The sequence below is a fragment of the Fopius arisanus genome, unplaced genomic scaffold (assembly GCF_000806365.1).
Source record: "Fopius arisanus strain USDA-PBARC FA_bdor unplaced genomic scaffold, ASM80636v1 scaffold00038, whole genome shotgun sequence".
Lineage (NCBI taxonomy): Eukaryota > Metazoa > Arthropoda > Insecta > Hymenoptera > Braconidae > Fopius > Fopius arisanus.
The window spans coordinates 955,421-971,181 of NW_011887777.1; the positions used below are offsets into that span (position 1 = coordinate 955,421).

Here is a 15,761-nt window from a genome sequence, read left to right on the forward strand (position 1 = left end):
TCATTCCAAAAAATAATAATTGATATCCGTGGCTATTTCCTTCAACCCGACGTCATATTAATTGTTAAAACTCATCTTGAACATTTGCCAGGTGGATTACTGAGGGATATTACGAAGATTGAGGGCCAAGACAGTGCAGAGATTAAGGAAAAACGACCGGGGCTCACCGGAAGATCGGCCAGTGGTTTTGTAGAATTCGCATTGGTCCGGAGAATTCCTCTCCATCAAAGAATCCATCCCGGGTGCCCACAAGGGCTCAAGGGGCCTCAATCATCAGCAAAGTGGAGTTTTAACTGTCAACAGCCATTCTCCTGGGTCCAAGGTGAGCATCATGGAGGTCTTATCCGCAATTCCATTATGGGGTTTCATCAATTGTTCAGAACTCCCTCGTACTATCATCATCTTCACGATCTTTGTGAATGGGTTTTCTCGGTATTGATCGCAAATTTCGAATTTCTTCTTTTTTTTTATTTTATTAATCTGTAGCAGGCGAAAATTCTGTTTGCTCGCTTGTGAACCCTCATTTTTGGTCCAGTTAGTTTATTTTTGTGGCTGAGGTGACCTGATGACCTCGACAATTCCGGGATTTCACTGATTTTTTTAATACATTTCAACTGTTTTAGAATCTACTGTGTAGCTTGGGTAAAACTGATATTCCAAGAGTTTTTTCAATTGCAAATTGATTTTCGAGTGGAAATTCGTCATTGTTGAAATTTTTGAATGCCAATTTTTTGTGTCAGTATATCTAAACATTTTTGGTGTTGTTCAATGTTTCAAAATTGTTTGTGTTTGAAAATTTACTTCACGCAATATATTGAATTGCGTGTTTTTTTCCTAGATATCAAACTATTCAATGACACGAATTAGAATTCAATTTGTCGTATAGTTGTGGAAATATTCGTAATTAAAAAAGTATAATTTTTGCCAGCAAAAAAAAATCGTAATCTAGAAGAATAAAATCATGCCCTAAAAATCAACTCAATTGATTGTGACTGAATGCAGTGAAAATTGAATTGTTCGTACGCGAGATATGGCACATTACTAATCTTTCCTTATCACTAAAAATCGGTTTCTCTCTGATTGTTAGAGAAATCACCAAAATTTATTCAATTAAACCTAAAAATTCACGACAATGCTTCATCAAACTCCATAAAGATCGGAATCAAATTCCTGATTATTTAATGAATTCCAACATAGCGATCTGCACTATTTAAATTTTGAGTAAACCCCTAGACGAATTGTCATTTTCAATCTTCATTTTAATACGCGTCATACGTACATCAATATAAGAGTATAATTAAAAAATAAAAGTTGTTTCTGAAAATATTGGTATTCTATATGGTATATCTATATTTGAAAAATATTAGTCGCAATCGTAAAATGATCGAAAATTCTTAAAGAAAAAACAATGCATTCTGCACTATTTAAAATGCATTAATGTAGAAAAAAATGTGATATTTATTTAGTAGATTCACACCAACACTCTGGTCCCAATCCAGGTCCAAATTGTACCACTAATCTCACACTATCTTGTTTATCCTGCTTTTATTTACATTCACGTATGGTCCCAAGTGTATTTATTTAAGTAGAACAGTTAAATACACCAACTCACCACTCTTTTGGGTCACCAGGGCTAACGACGTGGACGTGGCAGTGTATCTGGCCCCATGACAATACATGTTGATACACTTAGAGACAATACACAATACAAAGATGAGTGAGTGCCTACCCGGCAAAAGATAAGCGACTACCAGACACAGCTTCTCTCTCCTTAAACTCCACTTTCCTCCGCCTTCCATCTGCGGAGATGGAAATGTAGAGAAAAGTAGTGGAAGTGTAGAGACTCTATTGGTGAAGTCGGTTATATCTCCGAATTTCTGGAAATAATTCGCTCCTCGTACTATGAAAGTCACTGTTCCGTTTAAATAAGTACTCACATGGATAACCATGATAACAGTCACCTCGGGTGATGAAGAACCTGTACCACCCTCGCAAAGTCCACACAAATATCCTGGAGACCCGCAAAACGCATATTTTTCACTTCACACAAACCTTCACTCAGGGAGGATTTAGACCGACTACTCAACCCAATCTCATACTTATTGGGACATAATAGACATCAGGATACCCATTGACGGTGTTTATTTGAGTAATCGCTGATTGTAAACACGAATGAATTCAGGTTGGGCCGGAGTATATAATCTCTGGTGTGAATCTACTAAATAATCACCGAAATGATTGTTGATCAGCAACAATGGCTGTGATAAAACAACAATAATACCATTATTCACACCTTTCGTTTTCGATTCGTTTGAGAAAGGAGAAACAAGTGTGTTATTTAGTTTTAGGAGCAAGAATGAATGAAAAAAGAAAACAAAAAAACAAAGTAAAACACTTTGGTTCAGTACAAAAATACTTATCAGTGACAGATTCCATGATAAATCAATGCAAGAGCTCATAATCTCAAAGAATTCTCGATCCAGCAGATGACCTCAAGTCCATCCAATCGCATTCAATACTCTTAGATTTAGATAAATTTATAACAAATGCTTCTATTTTTCATCTCCAAGCTGTTCCTCCAATAATCCAGTGATCCTTTACCTCCACAAACCCCAGTCTCCCAAGATTACCTCTTTGCACGTCCAACAAACAATTCTTTCAGGTTCAAACAAACAATTGCTCTAGTGCAGTACCCAACTAAACCAAAAGTTTATCTAAAATAATCCGGGCAATCGAAGTTATATATTTGCTTGTGTTGTGTTCCTCAAACCAGAAAGTTGCATTCAAAATATCAAAAGAAAATAAAAAAAACGTTTAGCCGATTATTCCAACCATGAACGCCAATATCGAGGAAGTTTCTAAAAAAGTTGACGTCGAAAAAGTTCGTTACCAAAATAATAGGAATGCAAAGTACGCATTCGGTTATGTGAAGAAAAAATCAAGTTCAAGTTCAAGTATAAGAAAAAAAAACCAAGAATTCCCAATTATTCGAATCCCTTTACGATCTAAAAGAGAGAGAGAAAGAGAGAGAGAGAGAGAGAAAAAAGAAAGAGAGCGCGCGTAAGAGAGAGAGAGAGAAAAAAAAACAAATTGAGTTTACGTTTCTGTGTTCGTTTCGAGTACTTAAAAATCCAAAAGTGAATGGATTTATCGCGTCGGTACCTCAAGAGAGCGAGTACTGCACGAGCACTCTTAACTGAGCCCCCCAGGTAAGCTTAAAATCGTCGAAATCTCCGACATAAAGCGATCTTCGTAGGTATACGATCGCCTAAAATCTAAAAAAAAAAAATCAAAACAGAAAATAAAATGGCGAAATGCGTGGGGCACCTTGCGAATTTCATGAGCAGAATTTTGTGTTCACAGGTTGAAAAAACCTAGTGCAAAAATCATAAAAAATGTCAGACTCGGGTTCTGATAGTTCGTCGGATTATGAGGGCCACCGAGGGAGGGCAGCGACCCCAGAGGACTCCCCTGGCTATCGAAAATCCCGCAAATCTTCAGGTAGTTCCCTGGGCTCGTCCCCCCGAGGCCCAAGATCCCCTCCAGCATCGCCTCCAGGGTCACCAAAATCAGGAAGTGGATCGCCGCAATCAACGCACTCCCCAGAACCTCCACATTCCCCAGGATCTCCTCACTCCCCAGACTCTCGTCATAGTTCCCCAAAGTCGGCATCGGCCTCTCCAAAATCGGCATCAACCTCTCCAAAATCAGCATCAGCCTCTCCCAAATCTCGAAGATCATCCAACTACTCTCGATCAGACCGTTCGTCGCCCCCTGGTTCACCACAAGGAGAATCCTACAAGTCGAGATCCCCGAAACCCCCAAGGGGTCCGATGTCTCCATCATCAGTTGCTTCTCCCAAGTCTCCTATCTCTCCCAGGAGTTCACCAAAATCCCTGTTGTCTGAACGTTCCTCTCCAAAGTCCTTCAAATCGGGTCGGGGATCAGTACCAGACGATGGAGAACTTGACGAGTCCCCAGTGAAGCCCAAATCACCCCGACAGAAATCCAATTCGTTCAATGAAATCGATGGAGAACAGATCTCCGATGGAGATATCGAAGACGAGCCCGAGCCAGCCAAGGCCAAACCAGTACCAATGACTCATGGAGAGGATCTTTCCGACGTTTCTGACCTGGACAGTATGGATGGGGTTGATGAGCATGAGCGCAATCATGAGGACGAGGAGCCTAAGAGCCCTGAGGAGAAGATCAAAGCTGATAAGGAGGAAAAAGTTGTCTCTGTGAGCTTAGAGGAGACTGAACAGTTGGATTTCGAGGCTGAAGGACAGTGGAAGGATGAGAGGGAGGAGGGAGAGGCCGAGGCTCCAAAGGAGTCCAAGGAGGAGAGGGAGGTCAGGGAGCCCAGGGAGGCCAGAGAGAAGGAGAGTGATAAGAGAGAGTCTGGAGAAATCGTTGATGACGAACCTGTTGAAGATGGGGAAAAAGTGGAGTCTGAGCTGGAGGAGGGAGAATTGAGTGATGGGGATGATGCCAGACCTGAAGAAACTGAACCCAGGCCTGTGTGCAGGTTCTACAACAGGGGTCAGTGCACTTGGGGCGTCAGCTGCAGGTTTCTCCATCCTGGAGTGACTGACAAGGGAAATTACACGATGTTTGATATGGTGAGGCCCATGGCATATCCTTCACATGCTTCCACTACTACTCACGAGTTCAGGCCTCACATCGAGAGGCCCAGTCTTCTCAGACCTTTAACTGGATACCCTGCACCACATCATCCACCCAAGGGGGAGGATCTTCCTGCTGAGAGTGCCTGGGAGAGGGGCCTCAGGCATGCCAAGGAGATGATGAGAAAGGCTAATAAGAGGAAAGAGTCAGATATGGATTTCGAGGAGAAGAAGATGAATCTCAGTCTTGGGCAGGAAGAGATGGATCGAGAGGCTGGATATTATGTTAAACCGGCGAGCCCCGAACCACCAGTTGAGAGGTGGCCACCCAGGGAGGGACCCCCTAGGAGAGTTCCACCACATAGAATCACTCCAGAGAGGTAATTTTATTTTTATTTTATTCAAGAATATTTAGACCCGCTAATGGGAATAGAAACTACCATCAATATTTTAACAAGTGTGAAAGGTACTATTTGTACATGAGATTAAAAAAAGGATTGTGAATTTTGGAAGTGTTTGTGCAGTGGAATATTGAAAAATTCAAATTCAAATTTTAAATACATAAAAAAATTTGATTAACTTGGGTTGAGTCGTTATGACGCATTAGTTTTTACTAATCTTTCTAATTAAATGGAACTGGAAAATTTGAGAATGTTCACACAGAGAAGAACAAATTCTTACCAGAGAGTCACTTTCAGTGAAGAAGTATTACTTTTTTGAATCCCACATTTCTGAGGTCGAAGAATTCCCAAGGAATTCTCATTACCTCTCAATTATGCCAATGATATTCCTCTAGAAGATAATCATGGTAGTTATGATTTTAAGTGAACTCCTTTAATAATTATCAACAATACACAATTAATGGAATATGATTTTTTTTTTACATTAATCATTCTTCGAAGTCAATTAATAGTTGTGACAAGTTATTTCTTTATCATTGTGTAATATTCTGGTACGTGAAAATAATTAACAAAAAACGATGAAGAAATTCTTCAAGGTACGATGATCCTGACGGTTACTATCCACCACCAAGTCATCCAGCTCCTCCAGCAGAGTATTATAGAAGAGTTCAATATAAACCAGAGCCTCGTCCAGGGCCAGATTACCGAGAACGAGTGGATTATCCACCACCACCACGAGGACCTGCACACTCAGTGTCTCCACCACCATTCCCCAGGGAGAGGGAACGCGAGAGAGGTAGAGAGCACGAGTATTACGAGAAATACGAGAAAAAGCACAAAAGACCCTCCAGGGAGGTTATCGTCGAGAGAATTCCAGTGGCCAAGACGTGGAGGGAGGAGGAGCCTCCAGCTCCAGAGAGAGGACGTGGCGATGAGTGGGCTGATCCCTGGATGAGGAGAAAGTCTCCCACAGCTATCAGAAAAAACGCTGGCCCGACCAGAAGACCCAGGAGACAGTCGTACTCTTCAGGCTCTTCATATACTAGCACAAGGTAAATATCAAGTACAACCAAACGGGGTAATTGGATCGGGGCATTACATCGGTTCTTCATTTTTATCCATTTTTATAACTACTGACGTAATCATCAAATTGCATAAAAAGGATAGTGAAATGAATATTTTAAACAAAAACGAAAAATTATTAAACGAAGGGAAAACAATGCCATAACTGACCATAGCAATTCAAAATTGATAATATTGATGAATGCATCATCCCGTAGACTCGTAAACCACCAAACACAAGAAGATTTTTCCAAACTTGCTATAATTGCAAACCTGTCGGTTAGATGGAAAAACAATAGCTGTTGTTGACAAAAATTTAAGATATGTGCCAAGTGCTTCAAACCTTTTTTTATCGCAATTTAAAAAATATCCATATGAATGATCTCTAAAAACTTCGGATGCCGACGTTTCATAACACGTAATCAATTTCCAAGCATAATTAAGAATTGGAAAAATTGTTGAATTAGAAAGCTTCTATTCGCGAACAAAACAAAAGAAAACTAGCAATTTCCTTTTCCTTTTAAAAATTCCCCAAAATCTTCTTCATCTCTATTTCCTCGAGACACTGCACTACATGAAAATGTTTTTTAGCTCCAGCAGAAGCTCAAGTCGCTCTAGTTACTCCTCTTATGACTCCTTATCCAGGTCCCGCTCCCCATCCCCCACATCCCGGCGTGCTCGTGCCAAAGGTAAACATCCCCCTCCCTCCCCGCCACCGGTCAATTCAACAAATCAGGCGAGAGGTGTGATGCTGATGAATCCACCAGCGCCATCACCAAGGGGAGCCAAAGGCTCCATATCACCGACTGGAACAGCGCACAGAAGAGCTGGACTCAATCCTCCAGCACCGAGCCCGTTGATTTCCCATCGTCATCACGAAAAATCGAGGGATAAAGCTGCACTCGCTGCTGCAGCTGTTGCTAAAGTCATCAAGAGTCGTTCTAGGTCTAGGTAAATTATTGTTGAAATGTTTCCACAGTAATGTGGGATAACATCTTCAAAATTAAGCAAGTACCAAAATTGTTCTAATAACTTTTCATAGTTCTCGACTAGTTTTAAACAAAAATTTGTGGTGTTAGGTTAAGGGTGACTAGGTCAATATTAATTGAAAAACAATTTGAATAATCTACAGATCGTCCCACAGCAGTAGTGGATCAGACAGCAGTGGAAGCAGTAGTGATTCGAGTGAGTCTAGCTATTCGTCGGGCTCGTCTGTTGAATTACGCAGGAAAAAAGTAGTATCGCCACCGCGTAAGGAACCTTTAAAGGTCGTAGAACCCCCAAAAGTCTCGACCTCCAAGCAACAGGTGAAGCAAAAAATTTCCACAACACCAGTGAAGAAGGTAGATCGCAGTGCCACTATGGCTGGGAAAAAACGATCATTGGAGTCTCCTCCAGTGCCCGATAATAAAGCTAGCGTTGCTGCAGCTGCTGCCAAAGCTGCGAAAAAAGCGAGCTCAAGACGAGAAGAACTCCTCAAGCAACTCAAAGCCGTTGAAGACGCGATTGCACGCAAGCGATCAAAGGTCTAATTTCTTTTTCACGAGAGAAATTAAACAATTAAACGAATTATGAAAATATGATAAGCTTTGGTGACGTATTTAGGATATCCTAGAAGTTAAATAAAGAACAATTTGTTTGTAATCTGTGCCAGTTCTGTATTGATTCAAATCATTTCAGTTGAGGATAAATCAGGAGAGAATATTCATTCTCTTTATTTCACTAAAGTCAAACTAAAATCATTAACAAAATAGAGAAAGGATAGACACAAACATTTTTAGGTGATGTACAAAAGTATATATTTTTTCTTCTTTTTTTTTCATATTCTGTTAATCTCAGACATACAACCGTGTGACTTAAACCATAAGTTAATAATATTAATACTGCCTATTGAAAGGGGAAAATATTTTTTTCTGTACATGGAAAGATTATAAAATTCGTTCGTTCTGAAGTTAAGAGATACCTCATTTTTCACAGTTTTTCATAAATAAATAATCATTAATAAAGAATTTTTTTCCGAACATTTTAATATCTAGAATCTAGAAAATTCTAAAAGTTAATTTTTAAACTTTCACTCATATTGCTGAATACCCAAACGAAAAAAATTATCTTTGTCAAATATCTAAAAATCGTAATTCTCCAATCGAATTATCTTTAGTCGATTTGACTTTAGATTTTTTACAGCAATGTTGCTTTAGAAGCTCATTACTTTGCAGATATTCTTAATTGCATTTCTCAAATAATTCAGTTCCTGAATTTCGTATTTGCTTGAAAGAATAATTTGCATAGAATTAGTTTATGCCAATAATTATTGACAGCAATCTAATTGTAATCATTGAAACCTAATGAGAAATTTGTGAAAATTACTCAAGACAAGAAACAGCACATAGAAAGTCTAAATACTAGTCTATCTCTGTCAAGCAAAAGGACATTTGGCAAAAATAATGTTTTTTCTGAACGTAAGAGAATTCAAATAGAATACAATGGGATCAGATTGAGATGGCGGTTGCTCTGACAGCAGCACTGAGGAGAGGATTGGGGTCGGGTTCCTCAGTTAAAATAGTAACTTTAGTCCATTCTCGTCGTTTGTTGCTCTGCCTGAGAGCATCAATGACAGCTTGAATGTAAAGACCATCTTCGAATGTGGCTGCCTGAGACACGGGCTCTTTGATCCATCCCCGCTTGTCTTCCACTGGCTGGAAAGCCTCCCTGAGAGCTCCAATCATCTTCTTCAATCCTTTCACGTACGGCCGCGGTATCGAATCCTTGACTGCTGGGAAATTCTCCTGGAGATTCTCCATGTCTCTGTAGAGTACCTCCTCTTGTCCATTTCTGCATCCATGAAGATCTCCTGCCCTCACCACCAGGTGTCCATTAGCCCCACAGATCAGGACCTCCTGGGTCAGTTGTCCCTGGAGATGATTGCTCAGCGTCGCTGTCACCAAGGCACCTCCTGTCAACTCCATCTGGAAGCAGCAGAAGTCTGGAGATGTCACTCGACGAATTCCATTTATGTTCTTCGTCGTCTGGGTGAAAGTCTTTACTACTGCGTGCACTCTAGATGCTTTTTGATTGATCAGGTGGAAGATCAAGTCTATTACGTGGCTTCCTACGAGGGCTAGGATCCCTCCACCCATTGTATCGTCGCAAAGCCAGTCATAGCCTAGAAAAGAGGATTTTACTATGAAAATGGAGGAGTCTACTAAATTAACTGAATCGAATTGTCGTTGTGTTAAATACCCATCAAACTAAAAAATTATTAGGTTTAAGATAAAATTTGAAAAACTATTTTTTGTCGAAAATTTAAACAGTTACAAAAATTTCTTCGATGTTTTCATTCTAAATCGATTGTTCTTGAGATAAATCGATTACTACGATATTGGGTGAAAGGTTTTTCGACGTATTAATAAAATTCTTATCAATAATGATTGAAAATTTGTAGAGAAAAATCTATGAAGAATGTTTAGTAATTTTCAAAAAATCCTTCTTAGCTGATAACAAAACATAGGAAATTAAATTGTTTGATGTTAAAGAAACTTAAGCCCAATAGTTTCGAGGAAAATCCGCGCAAAAACTGTCTCTTGCACGCAAGTTCTCATAGAATTTACTAGAAGATTTTATTATTTTTTACTAGTTTAAGCCTTTAGCTTTCAAAAGTGTAAATAAAAAACTAAGGTAATATCACAAAACGATACTAAATCGAATGACAACAGACAAATCTAGAGTGCCGATGCAAAAAAAAAATTAGTTTAAAGTTGCTATTCCATTTTGGTTGCTGGATTGAAATTTTTATCCAGACAAAGGCAATGGCTTCATTAATCCGTTAACAAAAACAATGGTTTTTCAAATACTTCAGATAATTTATAAAAACTTATATAAATATGTAAATATATAATAACCCAATTTTCCAGATGTATTAAGGACCGGTTGGATTATCTGGAAAAGATCATTTACTCCAAAATTGGGATTCCTAATTACTCTGGCAATTAATCGTTTTTTTTTTCAATAATTATTAGCTAGCGTTCTAGCGGTTGTCAACGACTAGAACGCTAGCTAACAATTATGGGGAAAAACAATTAATTGGCGGAGTAATTAGGAATCCCAATTTTGGAGTAAATTATCTGTCCGAGATACTCCATCCGGCCCTTAAAGTAAAAAAAACAAACCATTTCGCAATAAACTGCCCATCTGCACCCTGATATCGACAATGGTGACCGGTCCCCCTAGGTATCCATCCTCCAGTGCATTTTTCATCCTGACGAATGCAGGAAGGAACCTCAGACTGTGATTGACGATGCTAATCAACGAGGGATAATACTGAGCTGCTCTGACCATTTTCAGTGCTTCGCTCTGACTCAGTCCAGCTGGTTTGTCGCACACCACGTGCTTTCCAATTCCGAGGGCCTTGACAGCAATCTGCGCTTGCAGACTGGGGGAGCACATGATGAAGATGAGGTCGACATCTTTCCGAAGGAGAACATCGTCTATCCGACCGGTGTGAAAGGGTATCTCAAGATCTTTGGCTACTTCTGCAGCTTCTGCAAGAGTTCTCCCCCATACGGCCTCGATTTTAAATCCTTTCTCCCGAAGGAATGGAACTATTACGCGAACTACACTTCCCGTGCCGAATAATCCAATTCCTGGCAGCATTTTTAGGATTTCTACGGAAAATAAAGTTACACTGACAAATCAAATTATTCCTCTATTTTATTTTATTTTATTTGTGCTCAAGAAGAATATATTTTTGTAAATAATTTTTGTTCAACAGAATCATTTCCAATTTTTTAATTGTTTTATTTCAAAGAATTTCTACTTATCATCATATGTTCGCTCACTAAGAAAAATTATTTGTGTCACATATCTATTTACTCGAAAGAACCAATTATATTCTGTAAATGGTATTCCCACGATCAAGTTATCTCTAGTAGAGTCTAATTACGTGATGATTATTCCCATTTCTCAAATTTATTATTTTTTAGAGGATCGAATTTCCAAAGAAATTTTTAATATCGGTAATTATTAGAGGATTAAGTGAACACTGGGAGTCATAAATAACGCGAGTTCCTAGAAAATTATCATTGGGATAATTGAATCTTCATGAAAACTTCTGCTAGAAAACAATTTTACTTGAGAAATAAAGAATTGAAGGAGTTAAATATTTCTCAAGAGTAAATGATCATATAAGGAAAAATTTTTTTTTAATAACTCGCTATTCAGGAATAAATTGATCAATCGATTCTAGTTAACAGAAATTACTCAGTCAATGATTTCCATTTAATTAATACATTTTTTCTCTCAATTATTAAAAACTAATTTTAATAAAGAAAATTTATTTAATACTACAAAAGATGATCCTGTCAATTAAAATAACCGTGAAATCTGTTGGTAAATAATTGTGTTCACAAAAAAAACAAAAAGGTATCAAAAGAAAACTCTCTTATCCCATGACAATTTTTGTTAGCTATGTCTTTCCATAATTTTAATGGTTTACCGCATATCGGCAATTAAAGTAATTGTGAGAATTAAATCTTGGGAGATCTGATCATGACAATCTAAACTCCAGCTTAAAAATTCATGTTGCGATCGAGCGATAACGATTTTCATTATCAATTCAAGTGTATGGAAAATAGATCTTAAGTGCTGTACTCTTCATGCAATATATTCTGTAACCAAAGTGCTAAATACAGAATATTCTGGATATAACGCAAACTATATGAATTTATCATAATAACTATCTTTAGAGCAATAAAATAAAATATTTCATGCAGAACAGGAGGATCTCAGCCCTTTCAAAATCTAAAAGCCTCTTTAGGTTCAATTTAAAAAACTAAATTAATTACCAACAGATTGCATGATTGTTTAAATCGACGAGAGAACATTTTCTCAGGTCAATTGAATCATTATCGTCAAAGATAATTTTTTGCAACAGTGTACATAAAAAGTAAAAGTAGCTCTTCAAGAATGAAAATGAATTTTAAATAATTTAAAGAACTCTTAGCAAAACAACAATAAACCCATTAGGTTTATTTTGCTCTTTGTCTCTAGCATGAGAACTCTTCCAGTTTACGTGAAGGATTTCTCTGCAGTAGTTACAAAAAAATCAAAATAAAATTTTTGTGAGAATTATTCCAATATCAAAATTATTATCCAGTCGATTTCTCTTTGATACTTAAAAATATACAAAAATAATTATTCTAATAAAAGATATAACTCACATATCCACAGGTCCTGACGTCTCAAATTTTTGACAGTCTGTTAATCCCAAAAATAAGTAGGCCACCGTGTTTCATTTTTGAAGTTTTCTTGAATATTTTATCCTAAGGACAGACAAAATTATAATCATCAGTCTCTCATAACTTTAAAACCATATTATTTCACAAATCGTATCCATACATACAATAAATCGCTTGCACTAAGGAAAATCTTACTTGTTATTGCCAGTTATTGAATTTTCATTTCGGATTTTTATTTGTAGGCAACTGTGATTCCTCTGAAGTTTAATGTAACTGTAAACAGCTGACTTCATGTTCTACGATGACTTCGCCATCGACAAGACAATTCCCTGAAATATCATCCAACATTCTATCCTGCTCTCTCCCCATTACTTTCCTCGCTCCTTCCAAATGAAACAATCCTTTGAGAATATCAGAGAATATCATCAAACGATCAATTAATATCTGGAATAAATTGCATCGATATTTCTGACGTTTATTCATTCATACTGGAGAAAATAATCCTGGAAAATGACAAGTTCTGACTGACAATAGTGGGGAGGAATTCCATCATTATTGTTTTCCGGTGAGAGATTTTGTTCTGAGGGAGAGGTCGACAAAAATACATTGTATGTAAAATAAATATATATATGTTTTTTTCAAATTAAGCACAATTTATATACGAAATATATAAGAGAGACCCGGACGAAATAGGACACTAGCAGAAAATCGTTTTCAACTCATTTACAGTGAATTTTTTTTCCCCAAAAAATATTGGCGTGTCCGTGTTTTTTTTTGTGTTAAATTTTTGTTTAATTATAAGTTGATTGAAAAGGAGCAAAAACAGTGCAATCGCATATCCAGGGACAAGCCGAGAGGCAGCAGGAAAAGAATCTAATGAACTCTAGATATTTTAAGAGAAAACATTAAGACTTATATAGGCATTTAATATTTTATCGTCAGTTAAGTGTAATAAACTTTTGGAAAAACTGAAATAATGAATGAATAATGACATTTTCTTCTCTTCGCGTCTCCCTTACCAAATATACGTTTTATAATTATTTTTAAAACGTTTTATAAATCTTATAAATTGAAAAAGTAGAGGGAATTGGTCGACATTAAGTACATCTTTCATATATGTATATATTTTTCTATAGATTAGTGATTGATACTCGAATACGTCGATTATGTAAATGAGGGTAATCACAATTTTTAATGAGAATCATGATTTTTTTGTGATTTTCTTTTGACCAGAGATTTTTTCTTTCGTGCCTGTTCTTAGGAGATTGTAAATTTCTGATGTGGTCAAAGTACTTTTAAGTGTAGCCCAGGCTCAGTAAAATATAATATATTCTTTTCAATTATCCTTTCAATGGATAATGATTGCAGGTTTTTTTGCCCAAGAAGTTTTTTAAATGTTTATCAAAAATGAGCGACTGAATCATCAAGAACATCATAATGATAACTATTAAGCGATCTTTGATTATGAACCTCTGATTACAGCTTTGGTAAAAGCCTACATAGTAGAAAATTTCTCTCAAGTCTCAACTTTGTTTTCCTGAGACACGACCACACCTGACAAATGCTGCCATCTGTGCCAGATAAGAAAATAAATCGTTGGCATGGTAACCATTGTGATTACCAGGAAGTTGAAAGAGAATTTACAACAAAATTGGAATCGCCTCTGGGTCAATTGGATATAATAATGTCTTCAAAAGCAGCGTCCGCCCTTCTGCGCCTGAAAGAAATTGATAAGAAGTACAAATCCCGATTGGACGAGCATAAAATTGTTGGTGAGAGTTCAAGTGATGGTTCAGATAAAGAATCACAGGAAATATTGCGTCCTAGATTGAATATACAAATGCCAGAGACTCACGCTGAATACGTGAGTAATTATCCATCGGATAATGAGCGAAAATTGCTGTCACCCATTCGAATAGTTAACAGTGTACTAGAATTATCTAACGAATCAGAATCAAGAAAATCAAACAAAAGTAATGATGAATCCTTGTCCTTGAGAGAAAACCTCAATGAAAATTCTGAAGAAATTCTCGAGCAATCGATTAGTGAAATTTTTCAAGCCTCGAATGAATCTTCTGAGACATCCAGAGAAATAAAGTCATCAGTTGGAATGAAAAACAATGAGAAGGTACTAAATTTCAGTGAATTCTTGAATAATTATTCTAATAGTATTGACGTACGAAATGATAATTATTTAAATAAAAGCGGAAGCTTCTCGTCGAGGGGCGGAATATCAACCGAAGAATCCCCCGTTGAAGAAATTGAAAATTATTCGCAAGAAGCTTTCGAAAGTAATTCTTCGTCAACTGAAGAAAATGAATCGGCAGATGAAACTTTGGCATCAGAAATATCCGAGTATCAGACCGCGGATGTAGAAATGTATGAAGAGACTATGGCAGAGACTTCAGTAATTATTCCAGAGAAAATTGAGGGGAAATCAGCGTATTGTCGAGAGGACGAGAAGGCAGCGAAAGAAATTATTAAAATGATAAGCCATTTAAGTGGCCAGTCATCGAATGCCAATGGAAAAATAGAAAATGCAGAATTTGAATCCCAACGAGGGACTCCTTCGGATTCCAAGATCAATCAGAAGCAATTGGTGAAGGGCAGTGGTCATGAAGGATTCGACATTGAACGCAAGGATGTGAAAATCAGCGGTGCAGACCAGTCGGGCATGAGTAATGCTTCGGAGCTATCAATCAATCTTGGAAAATCAATTAGCTCGGGTGACACGGCAAAAACATCAGAGAGGCAGGAGAAAGAAGAGATAAATGAGGCAGAAAAATTGAAGAAAACTGAAGATCAGCGAGAAAATTCACAGCCTGAGATTAAAAGAGACCGAGAAATTTCTTCTTCGATCAAGAAATATGTCAGACGATTTGACCAAGAGACTAGGCATCTTCAGATTTTTCCCAATCATCTGACTTTCCCAGAGAACTCCTGCCTACGAATTGTTAGACCTCTGGGGTTTCCTAAAATGCCAGAGTTTATTTTATCAGGTAATTTAATTGACATTTTTATTTTATCTTAGGGAAAGGCTTTTAATGGGAAATTGACTGTTGTTTAATGACATCAGGTGGACGTCAAGACCCTGATCCTGACACTGCGTACCTAAGGTCGAGGCTGATCGACATTCGTCAATGGTTGGAAGATCAATATTCCTTCTACAAAGAACACTGCGACCTTGCTGCATCCATAAATAGGAATTATCAAGCCGATGGGTCATTCACTAGAAAAATAATAGGTAAAATAATAAATTCAACTCCAAGACAAATATTCAGCAATAAATATTGAATAATTTTGTAATATCATGTTATCAGGTGTAAGTGAAAGGTGTACTGTGAACAATATATCCAGAACTCCTCAAGTGAAAACGAACGATACAATAAGGAACCCCAAATGCAATTCAAATGAATCGAGATAATTAAAAAGTTCACAGA

General features: G+C 37.4%; 3 protein-coding genes and 1 long non-coding RNA gene across 9 annotated transcripts; 2 read left to right on the plus strand and 2 right to left on the minus strand.

The window, feature by feature from the left end:
• Positions 1-235: 235 nt before the first annotated feature.
• LOC105266459 (zinc finger CCCH domain-containing protein 18) lies at positions 236-8,039 on the plus strand. 4 transcript variants are annotated; one of them, XM_011304635.1, is made up of 6 exons: positions 248-322; positions 2,663-3,209; positions 3,364-5,005; positions 5,611-6,078; positions 6,680-7,039; positions 7,221-8,039. In XM_011304635.1, exons 3-6 carry the CDS (start codon positions 3,396-3,398, stop codon positions 7,618-7,620), a joined length of 2,838 nt encoding a protein of 945 aa, XP_011302937.1. In that variant the 5' UTR covers positions 248-322; positions 2,663-3,209; positions 3,364-3,395; the 3' UTR covers positions 7,621-8,039. The 4 variants fall into 4 exon arrangements, with proteins under 4 accessions (XP_011302938.1, XP_011302936.1, XP_011302937.1 ...); XM_011304636.1 differs by lacking the exon at positions 2,663-3,209 and having other exon boundaries at positions 236-322; positions 3,348-5,005; XM_011304634.1 differs by lacking the exon at positions 2,663-3,209 and having other exon boundaries at positions 237-322.
• On the minus strand, positions 406-2,052 carry LOC105266460 (uncharacterized). Its single transcript, XR_892172.1, has 2 exons — positions 1,962-2,052; positions 406-1,877 (listed from the first exon to the last, which is right to left on the minus strand). It is a non-coding gene; the product is annotated as an uncharacterized lncRNA (long non-coding RNA).
• A 94-nt stretch (positions 8,040-8,133) lies between the features above and the next one.
• Positions 8,134-12,595, minus strand: LOC105266461 (glucose-fructose oxidoreductase domain-containing protein 2). 2 transcript variants are annotated; one of them, XM_011304637.1, is made up of 4 exons: positions 12,517-12,595; positions 12,304-12,405; positions 10,255-10,749; positions 8,134-9,251 (listed from the first exon to the last, which is right to left on the minus strand). In XM_011304637.1, exons 3-4 carry the CDS (start codon positions 10,736-10,738, stop codon positions 8,578-8,580), a joined length of 1,158 nt encoding a protein of 385 aa, XP_011302939.1. In that variant the 5' UTR covers positions 10,739-10,749; positions 12,304-12,405; positions 12,517-12,595; the 3' UTR covers positions 8,134-8,577. The 2 variants fall into 2 exon arrangements, with proteins under 2 accessions (XP_011302939.1, XP_011302940.1); XM_011304638.1 differs by having other exon boundaries at positions 12,486-12,577.
• LOC105266463 (uncharacterized) lies at positions 12,596-15,753 on the plus strand. 2 transcript variants are annotated; one of them, XM_011304639.1, is made up of 4 exons: positions 12,596-12,929; positions 13,804-15,320; positions 15,398-15,565; positions 15,642-15,753. In XM_011304639.1, the coding sequence occupies exons 2-4, from the start codon at positions 13,883-13,885 to the stop codon at positions 15,743-15,745; spliced, it is 1,710 nt and encodes a 569-aa protein (XP_011302941.1). In that variant the 5' UTR covers positions 12,596-12,929; positions 13,804-13,882; the 3' UTR covers positions 15,746-15,753. The 2 variants fall into 2 exon arrangements, with proteins under 2 accessions (XP_011302941.1, XP_011302942.1); XM_011304640.1 differs by having other exon boundaries at positions 15,410-15,565.
• The last annotated feature ends 8 nt before the right edge of the window (positions 15,754-15,761 follow it).

Excerpts from the sequence above, each read along its gene's own strand:
- LOC105266459 (XM_011304636.1), top strand. The coding sequence starts at position 3,396 with ATGTCAGACTCGGGTTCTGATAGTTCGTCGGATTATGAGGGCCACCGA. Across the intron at positions 5,006-5,610 it reads CATAGAATCACTCCAGAGAG|AAATTCTTCAAGGTACGATG; the intron begins GTAATTTTATTT and ends AAAACGATGAAG. Across the intron at positions 6,079-6,679 it reads TCTTCATATACTAGCACAAG|CTCCAGCAGAAGCTCAAGTC; the intron begins GTAAATATCAAG and ends AATGTTTTTTAG.
- LOC105266461 (XM_011304637.1), bottom strand. The coding sequence starts at position 10,738 with ATGCTGCCAGGAATTGGATTATTCGGCACGGGAAGTGTAGTTCGCGTA. Across the intron at positions 9,252-10,254 it reads GGGCAGTTTATTGCGAAATG|GCTATGACTGGCTTTGCGAC; the intron begins GTTTGTTTTTTT and ends CCTCTTTTCTAG.
- LOC105266463 (XM_011304639.1), top strand. The coding sequence starts at position 13,883 with ATGCTGCCATCTGTGCCAGATAAGAAAATAAATCGTTGGCATGGTAAC. Across the intron at positions 15,321-15,397 it reads GCCAGAGTTTATTTTATCAG|GTGGACGTCAAGACCCTGAT; the intron begins GTAATTTAATTG and ends TAATGACATCAG. Across the intron at positions 15,566-15,641 it reads ATTCACTAGAAAAATAATAG|GTGTAAGTGAAAGGTGTACT; the intron begins GTAAAATAATAA and ends TCATGTTATCAG.